The 14,046-nt window shown below is 48.2% G+C and overlaps 1 protein-coding gene across 6 annotated transcripts in view; it reads right to left on the reverse strand.

The window, feature by feature from the left end:
* The window catches only part of TENM2 (teneurin transmembrane protein 2), a 1,211,371-nt gene that overhangs the window by 15,613 nt on the left and 1,181,712 nt on the right, over window positions 1-14,046 (reverse strand). For all 6 annotated transcript variants that reach the window (XM_080675628.1, XM_080675627.1, XM_080675626.1 and 3 more), the window contains 2 exons: window positions 6,793-7,089; window positions 3,472-5,086 (listed from right to left, as the gene is read on the reverse strand). In XM_080675628.1, the coding sequence (XP_080531754.1) occupies window positions 3,472-5,086; window positions 6,793-7,089 (1,912 nt within the window). The remainder of the gene's footprint in view (window positions 1-3,471; window positions 5,087-6,792; window positions 7,090-14,046) is intronic.

The raw sequence follows: 14,046 nt of genomic DNA on the forward strand, positions 1-14,046 counted from the left end.
TCGCCAGCGGCCCCCAGTGGCGACTCGCCCAGTTCGCGCCTCTGGGGCGATAGCGGTGGGGGAACCAGTGCCCGCGGAGCCACAGAAAGCAGGCGGTGAGGTCGGAGCTGCCTGGGGCTCCGCTGCTGGGACCCCGCCCCCTTAGTGCCTCCCCCCGCCCCCGGCAACGGCAGCCTCGGGGACCCCTGCTACCCCAGACGGAGTCAGAGGGACAGGCCGGTGCTGCCCGACAGTTCCAGGTCTGAATGGTTACGGATCCATCAACAGGAAGGACACCCAGGAGGATGCCTCGATTCCCCAGGCAGCCCTTAAAGAAACCCTGCCTCTGCGCAGCCCTGGAGAGACTGGAAGGAGAGAAGGGGCAGAAAGTGCTCACGTAACTGTGCCCAGGGGGTTGCCAGTGAAGGGCAGCCCCTCCGGCCCCCCAGGCCTCCCCAGTCCACGTAGATACCCTGACTCACCGCTGGCCTTGCCCAGCTGCCCCACCATCCATGCTGGCGGAAACAGGCAGTGAAGGGAAGCGAGCTGAAGACCCTGGGGGAGGCCTAGAGGGTGGCTTCCGCCACCTTCCTCTATGGACTTGGCCTTGTGCGAGGCCCAGGGACCCCAGCCCAGCGGCAGCCTCCAGGGGCACCAAACGGGTAGAACCTAACGAGACAGCCCCATTGGAGGGGGACCAACAACTAGGAGATGAGTGGGTGCCCCCACGCAGATTCCAGCCCAGGTACAGAAGGTCCTTCCGGCCCAGCAGCCAGCCTGCCACAGGTGAGGATGGCGAGACCAAGCTCAGCCAAGGGCCCACGGACGGCTCCCAGCCTGTGCCCAGCGCCCATGAAGCAGCCCCTCCTTCCAGTGAAGACAGCAGCAGCCCCCTGGACCCAGGCAGCCCACGGCCCAGGACTGACCTCAGCCCCCATGAACAGTGGGGGACCCCCACCCCAATACAGCAGTGATTCCAACTCAGAGGACACCCAGAGCTACCATCTGGTATCGGCAGTTTTCCCAACTGACCTGTACCCTACCCAGCACCCCTCTCCCCTTTCCCATAGTCGATGCCATCAAAACACTGGCTTTCCCCCCATTTTCCTGAGACTCAGGAGGCCAAAGCAAGAGCCTTCTGCTTTTTCTCTCTCTCCCTACCTTGGGTTGAAGGAAGGGGTCCATCCTTGGTGTTGAGAGGCACCAACCCCCTCCCCTAAACCAGGCCGAGAAGGAGCCAGCCAGTTCTTACCTGCTCCTGGTGGTTTTTCTTCCCCACCCCAGTTTATTTTCTGTGTCCCCTCTACATCTGAACTTCCTGTGCCCCCTGAGCCGCCAGTAAAAGCAAAAAGGTTTTTTTTTTTTCTTCCTTTCAGAAGAACCATGAAAGTGGCTGAGGGGGTCAGTGAGGTTGAGTGTACTCTGCCTTGGCAGCTGTAGGCATCTGTTGAGCTCATTTTGAGGGCTTTTAAAAATGTGCCTCTGGCTGATTCACCCCTAAGGTGCCCAGCGCCCAGCAGGGCCTAGGGAGGCACAGTCTGGGCCGTGGGAGAGTCTTCTCCTATGGCCCCCTGTTCACACCGTTTCCTCTGTCTGGGACACTGTTCCTCCTGCTGCCCCCTCCCTCCCATTTCATAAAGATCTGCTCAAACGCCACCTTTTCAGAAAGGCCTCTGTGAGCACCCATGTAGATGCTGCCTATCACTCTCTAACCTCTTAACCTATTTTATTTCTCTTCATCGCACTTATCATTATCTGAAACTATATACATATGTGTGTGTGTTTTCCTGAGAGGTGCTTTAATTTGAAACTGCAGTGAACTGGGGGACAAAAGTCAGGCTAAGCCACAGGGAAGAGAGGAAGCCTGGCAGAGTAGCATGGGGGTCCCTCCCGACGAGGTGCAGCGGGGAGAATGGGAGGGAACCAGCGTGGCCATAGCTCCTGGGCTCACAAGGTCCCCGCTGCTTCTGTTGGGGGGTACTCGGCTCGGCTTCAAAGGGTCTGGAACTTGTCGATGAGGCATGGCATAGCCACATGTTGATCGTTAAGGTCGAACTATTTCTCTCTGCAGCATGGGACACAGTGGGCCACAGGGCGCTCCTGGTAACTGCTGCTTCCTTTCCTATCTGGGGGATGGACAAGTGACTCCTTGTCATGGGAAGGTTGGGGCCCCTTAGGCTTGATGCCTCTCTGGCCCATGGCCAAAAGCTGTTAAGTTTCTTGGAACTTGGGGGCCTTAGACTTGGGGTCCCCATGTTGTTCCTCTATAATGCATGGGCAGGAGAGATGGCCTTGGCTTCTTTGCTGGAAGTTGGTCTCTTTGGATCTCCATCCATCCATCCATCCATCCATCCATCCATCCATCCATCCAGACTTCCTTGCTTACTTCCTTGAGGACGGGGACTTTAACTTGCTCTCCACTGCATCTCTGGTTCTAAGTATGTGTTAGATGCTACGAAAATATTTGTTGAATGGGTGAATGGATGGATGGACATGTAGGTGGAGAAGACCCTCTTTGGTCTCTCTCTTCACACCCTGTCAAAGCTTCCTGTGTCCTTCTGACTTTTGCTCATAGTTTTTCTTCAGCCTTGAGCCCATTTCTGCCAACCAAGATCGCCTTCATCAGGCCCAGTTTGACCCTTGGGGCCCTTCTGTAGTGCATCAAAATTTTTAAATCTTAAGTCACACACACACACACACACACACACACACACACACACACCCCCCTTTGAGAGAAGGGTGTTTGTCTCGTTCACCACTGTATCCCCCAGAAACTAGCCTGGTCACTCTAGAAATGCTTGTTGAATAAATAACAGGTACCTGTAAGGTAGCACAGACTTAATTCTGCTTTGTGTTATCATTGGTTATTTGTATGTGTGTCCTGCCAGCCTGGGGGTGAGGTGGGGAACTGGGTTTTAGTCATCTCTATACTGAGGCTAACTCATTGCTTCACTAGTAATGATGATGATAACAGCACGAGCAGACGCCCTTTGGTGAACATCCACTGTCTCAGTGCCAGGTACTAGACTTCACCTACATGAGTTCATGTACTTTTCAAGGCCACTCTCTGGGATGGTTTTATGAGTGTCCTTTCACAGAGAAGGAAACTACAGCTCAGAGAGATTGGACAAGTAGCCCATGGTTCATTGGCTTATAAATCAAGAAGGATATTGGAACCAGATAGTTCTGACACTGGAGTCCCTTTCTTTCCCTCTTCATAAGGTAGTTTTCCTCTGTTGGGGTAAAAAAGCTCTTCTAAAACTTAATTTCAACTAAATGGACTTGCAAATGGTCAGGACATCTTCAAACAGACTTGGTGACTGCTCTGTACTGCTGTCACTTGACTGTCCTAGATACTGTACAGCCCAGGGTTTACAGTTCTCCAGATTCTCCTAGTATAAGACATAAGACCTTCTTTCGAAGTTCCCAATGGTGTACCAGGACAACCACCCACAGGGAGCCACTGCCCAACTGAGGCAGCAGTGTCCTCACCTGTCACGTAGTTCTTTAAATCCAGCTCATTGCTGAGAGGATTGTTGCTCTTGAACATATACAGGTTAAAGGGGGCTGGTTCCTTGCCCACGTTTTTCCACATGGTGTAGTCTGGAGAGGTCCATCGTCCAGCCAGCACATCATAATCACGTTGAGTGAAGTGCACCAGTTTGGTCAGGGGATCGTAGAGTCCCCCATGGAAGCCAATGACCATCTGGAAGTCGGGGTTGGAGTCATAATAAATCTCCCCATAGGCTGTATATTGCAACTGTTTGATCATGAGACCGTTGATGCTGAACACAGCCAGGGGAGTCCCTGTGTTATCTGAGGCAACGTAGTACTCCTCCCCACTGCTGCTCTCCATGGCAAAGAGGTGACCTTGGAGGTCATAGTAGAGCGAGGTTATCTCTGAATTGGAGTGATTGTAGACATGGGTGATGCGAGTCGGGTTGTGGAGGTCAGAGTAGAAATATTGCAGATGGTGGCCCAAGTTGGTCTTGTAGGAAGCCCGCCGCCCCACACCATCATAGCGGTATTGGACGCTCCACCCAGTGGCCTTGTTGTAGGCTCTCGTCAGGAGGCCCTTGGAGTTGTACTCGAAGATGTCAGCCCCTCGCTGGCATAGATAGCCATCATCATCAATTTTGTATTGCACATCGCCAAGTCTGGTTATCCGATCCCGGAGGTCATAGCGCAAGGGCATAAGGCGCACACTATTGCCCGGGTTCAGCAAGTGAAGGTTCCCGTTGAGGTCATAGCTGTAGCGCCAGGTCGGGCGGTCATTGACAGCCACACTCTGAAGCTGCCCATCCCCGTCATAGTCATAGGTGTACTTAGTGGTGTTGGCATAGGGCCCCAGTTTTAGCTCCCTCTTGATCACTCTTCCCATGCTGTCATATTGCACCGTCATCCAGTACATGAGGGACCTGAACATCTCGTACTGAACTTCCTTGATCCTCCCATGGGTGTCAAAGTGTTTGCTGAGGGTCATCACGGCGGTGGTAATGATTTGGTTAATGTCATAATAGATAACTCCAAACTTGCCAAAGTGCTCCACCTTGCCCGAAATCTCATCATAGCGGTAGAGGTCAACAGGAAGGGGAGTTTCACTTATGACGGGCTTAATGCTCGCAATCCGGAAGCTGTTGTCATGATAGGTGTAGTCGAACCTGGCATTGACCATGCCTTCCTCAGAAAACCGATAGATCTGCTTGTCCACGAGCGGGCCAATCTTCCGGTACCGGATGGTGCAGGAGAAGCCCCCACTTTGGAGGTTGACCATCTTCAAAACACCAGTGGTCTCGTCATACCCAAAAGTGACGGCGGTACTGTCATAGACAATCTCTGATAACTTGGAGAGTTTCCCATACTTGTAGAATACCTGGCGCCCGGTGCCCAAAAAGGACGTCTTCAGGATGCGGCCATCATCACTGTAGTCAAAGATGACCGAAGCGTTGCTTTCAGGCGGGTTGTAAATGTTGCGGATGTAGCCAATGGAGGTGTGCGTGGACATGCTGTGCCGGGCGACGCTGGGCATGGTGACGGCGTGGAGACGGTCGGATGAGTCATACTCAAATATGTACTGACGCTGACTCTGAAGCAGGAGGACCATGGACTGTAGGAAGGAAAGGGAAAGGAAACCCATGAGTTGGCTTCTTAGGACCAATCACTCACACTGACAGAATTTATGCCATTTCCCCAAAAGTCCATTCAAAAGGCAGGAGGGATGGGGAAGTTTAGACCAGAGATTATGAGTAAGTTGATTTCATCGGGCATGCCAACTCTGATGGATCAGGGTGGCTGGCTGGAGCAGTGCTTCTCAAAGCTGAATGTGCATGTGAAATACCCAGGGATCTTGTTAAAAGGCAGATTCTGATTCATTAGTTCTGGGAGGGGGCGGGGCCTGAGAATCTGCTTTTGGAACAAGCTCCCAGGTGATGCTGCTGTTGCTTGGAAGGCTTGAAGGACTGAGCTAAGAGGCATTGGTTGAGTTTGCCTATAGCCTCAATAACAAGGAATCCTGAAATTGTTTAGTAATGTCTTGCCACTGATGCAGCAGGGGACAGGTGTGACACACATACTATGTTTCTGCCTCCCCTGATTAAAGAGAAAGCACAGCCTCCATTTAGAAGCTACTGAAAGGGTTAAATAGCTCAGAATCATTGATTCTTTGGGTAAAAAAAAAATGGCCTTGAACTTGAGGCCATTGGGAGATTCCTGCCTCCTCTGGTCAACCATTCCAGTATTTTTTTTTTATATATTTTTATTGATTTTTTACAGAGAGGAAGGGAGAGGAATAGAGAGTCAGAAACATCGATGAGAGAGAAACATCGATCAGCTGCCTCCTGCACACCTCCCACCGGGGATGTGCCCGCAACCAAGGTACGTGCCCTTGACCGGAATCGAACCCGGGACCCTTCAGTCCGCAGGCCGATGCTCTATCCACTAAGCCAAACCGGTTTCGGCAACCATTCCAGTATTTTATGGCAGAATGAGAACAGTATTCGGGAGGGCCCGAAGGGACAGCAGCCCCTCTCTTGCAGAGGAGGCAACAGCTCTGTCTGCAAGGGATCACTAATCAGGAGGTGAAGAAGGAAGGAATGGAAATGGACCTGTGTCAAGGTGAGTCCAGTAGCTTCTGTCTAATGACGAGATGACCAGGGCAGCCTCAAAAATCGTGACTTGTGCCCTGAAGGGACGTCTTTTTATTGCATGGCCAACCTCTGCAGACCTACATGGAGACCTGAACCTGGTACTTTTAGACACAGGGAATCCATGGAGAGGATCCGTTGGCTGGTTCAACAATAGACCCAGGGGAAGGGTGTTGCTCTGTGTGCTTGAGTTTTAAGGACAATCTCTTCCTCTGATGGCTAAGTTTCAGGCAAGGCATTTCTAATTTATAAGTAATTTATAAGTAATGATTAGCCATTTCTAATTTATAAGTAAGGATTTCTACTTTTTAAGTGATAATTAGCCATGTTGCCAATGGGATGATTCTGTCAGCTTCAACAGCACTTATTATTATGATTTTTGGAATAAAATCAGACTGTTTATCCATTTTGCCATTTCTGAGTATCTGGTACTCTCTCGCTCTCTCTTTTTTTTTTTTAAATTTTGCTTTAATGGTATAGTGCTGAGCTATGAATAACATGTCATTCAGATGGCCTCCTTCCAAGTGAGGGGGGATAGTGGGAGGGGAGCCCTTGTGGAATCCAAGTAAAGATGTTCAGATGGCTTATAGCAAAGTGTATTCGGTCAGCTGAAAGAGGGCAGCCTTAGCAAGAGAAAGCCCTGCTGGCCCAGAGTGGCACATGTACCCACCTTGTCAAGGTAGGAGTAGCTCCACACTTTCCCGTCAGCAAACATGCGTGACACGATCCGGCCTTGCTTGTCGATGTCTGTCCTCTCGCTCATGGCCCCGCGCTGCAGGCCAGCCAAGCGCCCGTTGAAGAAGTACGAGACGTTGACGGCTGCCAACCCGCTGCTGGGGAGCCAGAGGAAGGGGCGGCCCACCTGGTCGTAAATGATCCTCAGGGTGAACTTCCGGTGATCATCATAGATCTTTTCCGTTCGAATATTCCGGTCATAGTCGATGGACAAGAGATTCCTTCCGTGGACCTAGGCAAACACAACGGGCCTGGTTTGAAATATACCACATGGGCATGTTAGCTCAGGCTTCTATGGAGGATGTGGCTGGCGCGGCTGGGGCCTAGTGTGGGTCGGAGGAAGAAACAACCCTGAAATTACCTACAGGAGTGCTTTCTAAACTCTTGTGTACAGTACGCATATAAAATGGCGATATTTGTAGGGTGTACTGGAATACAGACATGGGGCTGCTTAAGGTCAGTGATGGCCGATCTGGGCGTGGCTGCCATGAGCAGTCACGTGGGCTGTGACTTGCACAATTAAAAGGGTGCCACCAGGTTGTAGAAAGCGTGGATGGTGACAAAAGTGCAGTGCACGGCCACTGTGGGGCCAAGAGGATTTGTATATTTGCACACTTAGAACCGTTTTTGGCCATGTCATCAACTGAGCAGCTAACAATCTGTAACAGCAGGTGCCAGGATTTCTTCTGAAGCCTTAAGTAAAGGTACCCAGGAGGGTAGGGAGTAGGTCTTGGAAACCCATATTTTACAAAGACATGGGAATCTGAAGGCTCATTCTTATGCGCACTCCTTTTACTTCTATGTAGAGGAAAAACCTTACTCCGGTCAGGGATGCAAGAACTCAGTGGGGAGACCTCAGCAGGGCTGGGAGACGCCAAAAAAGGGAAGGGCTGACTCTTGAGGTTTAGCTAGTCCTGAGAGGATGGCTGGAAGTGGATAGAATGAGGCCAACTCAGTCAGGCTCTTTCAATATAATGGACTGCAAATCCATATGTCCCTGGAGTGACTGCTTAAGGCAATGGGGGATATAAACAGGCAGAAAGAAGAGACGGGAGAGATGTCTGGTACCTCCTCACCTTACCCTAATGGTTCATTAGCACTTAAGGATAATAATGATGCTGGTGATGATGATGGTAATAACTTTCACACGGGCTGAGGGCTAGTCTGTATAGGCATTGAGTTAGGCGATTTGTATCTATTGTCTGAGCTGATGCTCACAAAGACCACTGGATAAATGAGGAAACTGAGCTGGGAACAGAGAGGTTACATCCTTGCTCAAGGTCTCACAGCAGTGACGTGGTGGGGTTGGTCTGGGATTTAGTTCTAAAAACTTTGACCAGTTAACCACGTAGACATAACCAGGCTTACTGCTTCCCATGTTACATGTGCATTGAGTGCCCTGAGATATGTCCACTGAGGCAAAGACTGTAAGGCAATGCCACAGCCCTGGAGGGCTCCATGTTGCAGCGTGATGGGGAGACAAGGACTACTTCTAACACCTCAGACACCTGTGTTCTACAGAGCAGTGTTGTACTCAGGTAAAGAACGACATTTCACAGCTGCCTTTGGAGACAGAGGTGGCTAACATGTAAGTGATAGTTATTAGCTCTGTCTTCTGGGGCACCTTGAAGGAAGCTGACTCAGCTAAGAAGTAGGCACCCTTTTGTCTTCCCCACTTCCCTCCTCCTCCTAGGTGGAACGTGGACGTGATCTCTGGAGCTCCAGCATTCACCTTGTGACTACAGGGTGACTTTGAGAATGGAAACCTCAAGGATGATGGCTCACCCAGAGGAAGAGTCTAGGTCTCTCTCTGTTGACCTAGGTGTCTTCAATGGTCATCCATACCAACCTTGAATTGCTTACATCCAGCATGTTATTCCTATATCTCTGTTACATTGCAGTTGAAACTAATCTAAACTGATATAAGCCCCTGGTGCTTTGACAGGTACTGTGCTAGGTACTTTAGGTACCTGATCCCAGTTTATTTATTTTTTAAAATATATCTTATTGATTTTTTTACAGAGAGGAAGGGAGAGGGATAGAGAGTTAAAAATATTGATGAGAGAAACATCGATCAGCTGCCTCCTGCACATACTGGGGATGTGCCCGCAACCAAAGTACATGCCCTTGACCGGAATCGAACCTGGGACCCTTCAGTCCGTAGGCCGACGCTCTATCCACTGAGCCAAACCGGTTAGGGCCTGATCCCAGTTTAATTCTCAAAACGTAAGTAGAAGTTATTTCTTACATGGGCAGTTAGCTCAGAGGGTGACATAGCTAGACAGGTTCAGGGGTTGGATTTGAACCCAGGACTATTTGACTCTTCAAACTGTTGCTGTTTCCATGGAGAGAGAGGGATAGAACATTTGAGATAGAACACCTGGAAAAGCATGGATATAGGGATGAAGGTGGCAAGTTCTTGGGATTACAAGGAAGCTCAGCTTTCAGGAAGATGCACACCATCAGACCTACAGCAACTGGGAAGAAGAGTCAAGAAGGCAGCAGGTGAGGGTAGCACTGCTTTTAAAACCAGTCCGAAGTTAATGCTGCCAGAATTATTGGGGATCTTGATCCCAAATTAGAGTCACACAGGCTGGGGTGACTTCCCCTGGAGACAGAAGTTTGGCCACATTGGGTTGCTCCATTTGGGACAACTGCAGAAGATTCCCCGGCCTGTGAGTTTAAGAATTCCAGCTCAAGCCCTCGCCAATGTTTTATGCAGCAGAATGAATGACGTGGCAAGAGGGAGGAAGGATTTTCAGCATTCCCTGAGCCAACACCCCACCATCTCCTATCAGCATTCCCTGATAGTGACACCCCACCATCTCCTATCTCCTATCCCAGTGGTTGGCAAACTGCGGCTCGCGAGCCACCTGCGGCTCGTGAGCCGCGGTCTGCCGCTCTGTTGACTAATGAGTTTGCCAACCACTGGGATAGGGGCTTAATCACAAGGAACAACAACAGCCTGTAATTATTGGAATTGAGAGTCTAGGTCAGTGGTTGGAAAACCCATTAGTCAACAGAGCGGCAAACCGTGGCTCGCGAGCCGCAGTTTGCCGACCACTGTCCTATCCCATTCCCTTTCCCTATCCCCCCCTTTTGCTTCTCTTTGATAACAGCATACAGCCCCCAGGGCATTTATTATTCATTGAAGGTTAATTCTGTGCCAACGTCAGGCTCGGCGCCTGTGGTGGAAGGTGGACGAACACCACCAACTACAGAGCCATGTGGCCTGAGGACCTATGATGCTCTCAGCCTGCTCCGAGCGCTGCCCTTGTTTTAGCTTATTCAGTCTTCACGATAACACTCCTGGGCGAGCACTGTTATTATCTTCCTGTGACACGCAAGGCACGGCTAGGTTTAAGTGCCCTGCTCAAGCTTATACTAGTAGTAAGTTGTGCAGCCAGGACCCCAAGCAAGAGTTCATGATCTTCACCTGGCTCAGTCCTGCCTCTCTGACCAGCGCATGTGATTCCATCAGGCCTGTGATCTAATCTAAACTGTGGAGGCTGCTGTAGCAAATCCTGCTGCTGGACTGATTCCACAGCACAGAGTCGGCTCCCAGGGAAGAGAAGCGGGTGGTTCTGATGTGTGCTCTGGTTAAAATACCTCAGTATGGGCTGGCCAGCGTGGCTCAGTGGCTGAGTGTCGACCTATGAACCAGGAGGTCACCGTTTAATTCCCCGTCAGGGTACATACCCAGGTTGTGGGCTTGATCCCCAGTATGGGGTGTGCAGGAGGCAGCCGATCAATGAGTCTCTTTCATCATTGATGTTTCTATTTCTCCCTCTCCCTTTCTCTCTGTAAATCAGTAAAAATATATTTAAAAAAATACACTCAGTACGATAGAAGGCCCTGTCTTCGGTTACGTGGGAGAGAACAACAGGCGAATAGTACATGCAACCATAATATAATCGCGCCTGTGTGTGTGTGTATGTGTATATGTATACTATAACATAATCATGACAGAGACCAACATGTAAGTCACACATGCATGACTATCATTATAACTATACTAGAGTCCCGATGCACGAAATTCGTGCAAGAGTAGGCCTTCCTTTCCCCAGCTGCCAGCACTGGCTTCCCTCTGGCACCCGGGACCTGGGCTTCCCTTGCAGCCCTGGCTTCTTCCGGAAGGACGTCTAGTCTAATTAGGATATTACGCTTTTAGTATTATAGATTAGTACATGAGGGTGCTAATCTTGCAGAACTGAATAGTGGACAAGCACAGAAAAGGGGTCCCGGACTTCTGATGGCCAACATTTGGGTTTGATGCTACTACTTAGAGCTGACGAGGCCTTTGACCCCTTGTCTGGGTGCACCAACCATGAAGAAGTAATAAGCACTAACGATTAGCCATTGATAATTCAAGGGGGGATTTTATTCCCAAATTCACCATGTCCCTGGGAATTGGATTTTATTATAGCATTGGTTGGAATTAGCTTTTTATTTTCTTGTTTATTAAGATGTAATTGGCATATATTAATGTATAAGTTTAAGGTGTACGGTGTAATGATTTGACTTACATATATTGTGAAGTGATTAGAGCAGTAAGTTTAGTTAACATCCATCATCTCATATAGAAAAAAGAAAAAAAGAACAAACACTATTATTCTCCTTGTAATGAGAATTCTTAGGATTCACTCTCTTAACAACTTTCTTATATATCACACAGCAGTGTTCACTGAAGCCATCAAGTTTGCATTATGTCCCCAGTACTTATTTATTTATTTATTTTTATTGGTTGTAGTTGGTATTTATTATTTTTTTTACTGTTGAACATATTATAGATGTCCTTTATTTTTTCAATTTTGCTCCCCTCCACCTGGGGCCCACCCTACCCCAGGCCTTCACCTCACTATTGTCTGTGTCCATGGACTATGCATATCCTATATAATAAAAGGGTACTATGCAAATCGACCGAACGGCAGAACCACCGGTCACTATGATGCGCATTGACCACCAGGGGACAGACGCTCAATGCAGGAGCTGCCCCCTGGTGGTCAGTGAGCTCCCATAAGGGGAGCACCGCTCAGCCACAAGCCAGGCTGACAGCTGGCGAGCGCAGCAGCAGTGGTGGGCGCCTCTCTTGCCTCCACGGCAGCGTTAAGGATGTTCGACTGATGGACATCCCCTGAGGGCTCCCGGACTGCTAAAGGGCGCAGGCTGGGCTGAGGGAACCCCCGCCCCCCCACCCCAGTGAACAAATGTCGTGCACTGGGCCTCTAGTATGCATCTACGTTCTTTGGTTAATTTCTTCCCTCCCTGCCCCTGCCTCTCCACCCCCCCAATTCCCTTCCACCTGAGGTCTGTCAGTCTATTCCATGTTTCCATGTCTCTGGACTTACTTTGTTCATCAGTTTTTGTTGTTGTTGTTCTTTAGATTCCACATATAAGTGAGATTATGTAATACTTGTATTTCTCCGTCTGTCTTATTTCACTTAGCATAATGTTCTCCAGGTCCATCCATGCTGTTTCAAAGGGTAAGAGATCCGTTTTTTATACAGCTGCATAGTATTCCATGGTGTAAATGTGCCACAGCTTTTTTATCCACTCATCTGCTGATGGGCATTTGGGCTGTTTCCAGATCTTAGCTATTGTAAACAATGCTGCACAGGGGTGCATATATCCTTTCTGTTGATGTTTCTGTTTTCTTAGGATATATTCCCAGAAGTGGGATCACTAGGTCAAATAGCAGTTCTATTTTTAATTTCTTGAGGAGTCTCCATGCTGTTTTCCACAGTGGCTGCACCAGTCTGCATTCCCACCACAGTGTTCTAGGGTTCCCTTTCCCCCACATCCTGGCCAGCACTTGTTGATGGTTGATTTATTGATGGTAGCCATTCTGGCAGGTGTGAGGTGATACCTCACTGTCATTTTAATTTGCATCTCTCTGATGATTAGTGATGTTGAGCGCTTTTTCACATGTCTCTTGGCCATCTGTATGTCTTTGTTGGAGACGTATATATGCAAGTCGTTTGCCCATTTTTTAAATTGAATTGTTTGTCTTCCTTTTGCTGAGCTGTAGGAGTTCTTCACATATTTAAGATGCTTTCTTTTGCTATGCAGAAGCTTTTTAGTTTGATGCAGTTTCATTTTTTAAATTCTTTTCTTTGTTTCTCTTGCCCTAGGAGATGTACTGGTGAAAATTCTGTTATGTGAGATATCTGAGATTTTGCTGCCTATGTAATCTTCTAGGATTTTTATGGTTTTGTTACTTACATTTAAGTATTTTATCCATTTTGAGTTTATTCTTGTGTATGGTGTAAGTTGGCAGTCTAGTTTCATTTCTTTTTGCATGTATCGCTCCAGTTTTTCCAATACAATTTATTGAAGGGACTGTCTTGACTCCATTATATGCTCTTGCCTCCTTTGTCAAATATTAATTGACCATAATGGCGTGGGTTGATTTCTGGGTTCTCTGTTCTGTTCCATTGATCTACATGCCTGCTTTTGTGCCAGTACCAGGCTGTTTTGATGACAATGGCTTTGTAGTATACTTTGCTGTTGGTATTGTGATCCCTCCACTTTGTTCTTCTTTCTCAAGATTGCCGAGGCTACTCAGGGTCTTTTTTGGTTCCATATAAATTGTACTTAGTTACTTATGACTGGAAGTTTGTACCTTTTCCTTCTTCCAATTACCCTCCTCTGGTAACCACAAATAATATGATCTCATTTTCTATGAGGTAGTTTTTTTTTTTAAAGATTTCACATATAAGTGAAATCATACAATATTTGTCTTCCTCTAGCTTGTTTTACTTAGCATAATGCCCTCCAAGTCCATCCATGCTGTTGCAAATGACAGCATTTCCTCATTTTATATGGCTGAATAATAGTCCATGGTGTCTGTCTACCTATTTATCTATCTTACATCTTCTTTATCCATTCATCCATTGATAGACACTGCAATTGTTTCCAGATATTGTAAATAATTCTTCTCTGAAAATATGGGAGTGTAGATATCTTTTTGACATAGTGTTTTCATTTCCTTTGAATATATTCCCAGAAGTGGAGTTGCAGGATTATACAGTAGTACTATTTTTATTTTTGGAGGATCCTCCATGCTGTCTTCCATAGAGGTGGTACCAATTTACAGTCCCACCAACAGTACACAGAGTTCCTCTTTCTTTATATCCTCATCGGCATTGGTCTCTCATCTTTTTATTGATGGCCATTCCTACAGGCATGA

This window comes from Plecotus auritus (genome assembly GCF_963455305.1).
Source record: "Plecotus auritus genome assembly, chromosome: 6".
Taxonomy (NCBI): domain Eukaryota; kingdom Metazoa; phylum Chordata; class Mammalia; order Chiroptera; family Vespertilionidae; genus Plecotus; species Plecotus auritus.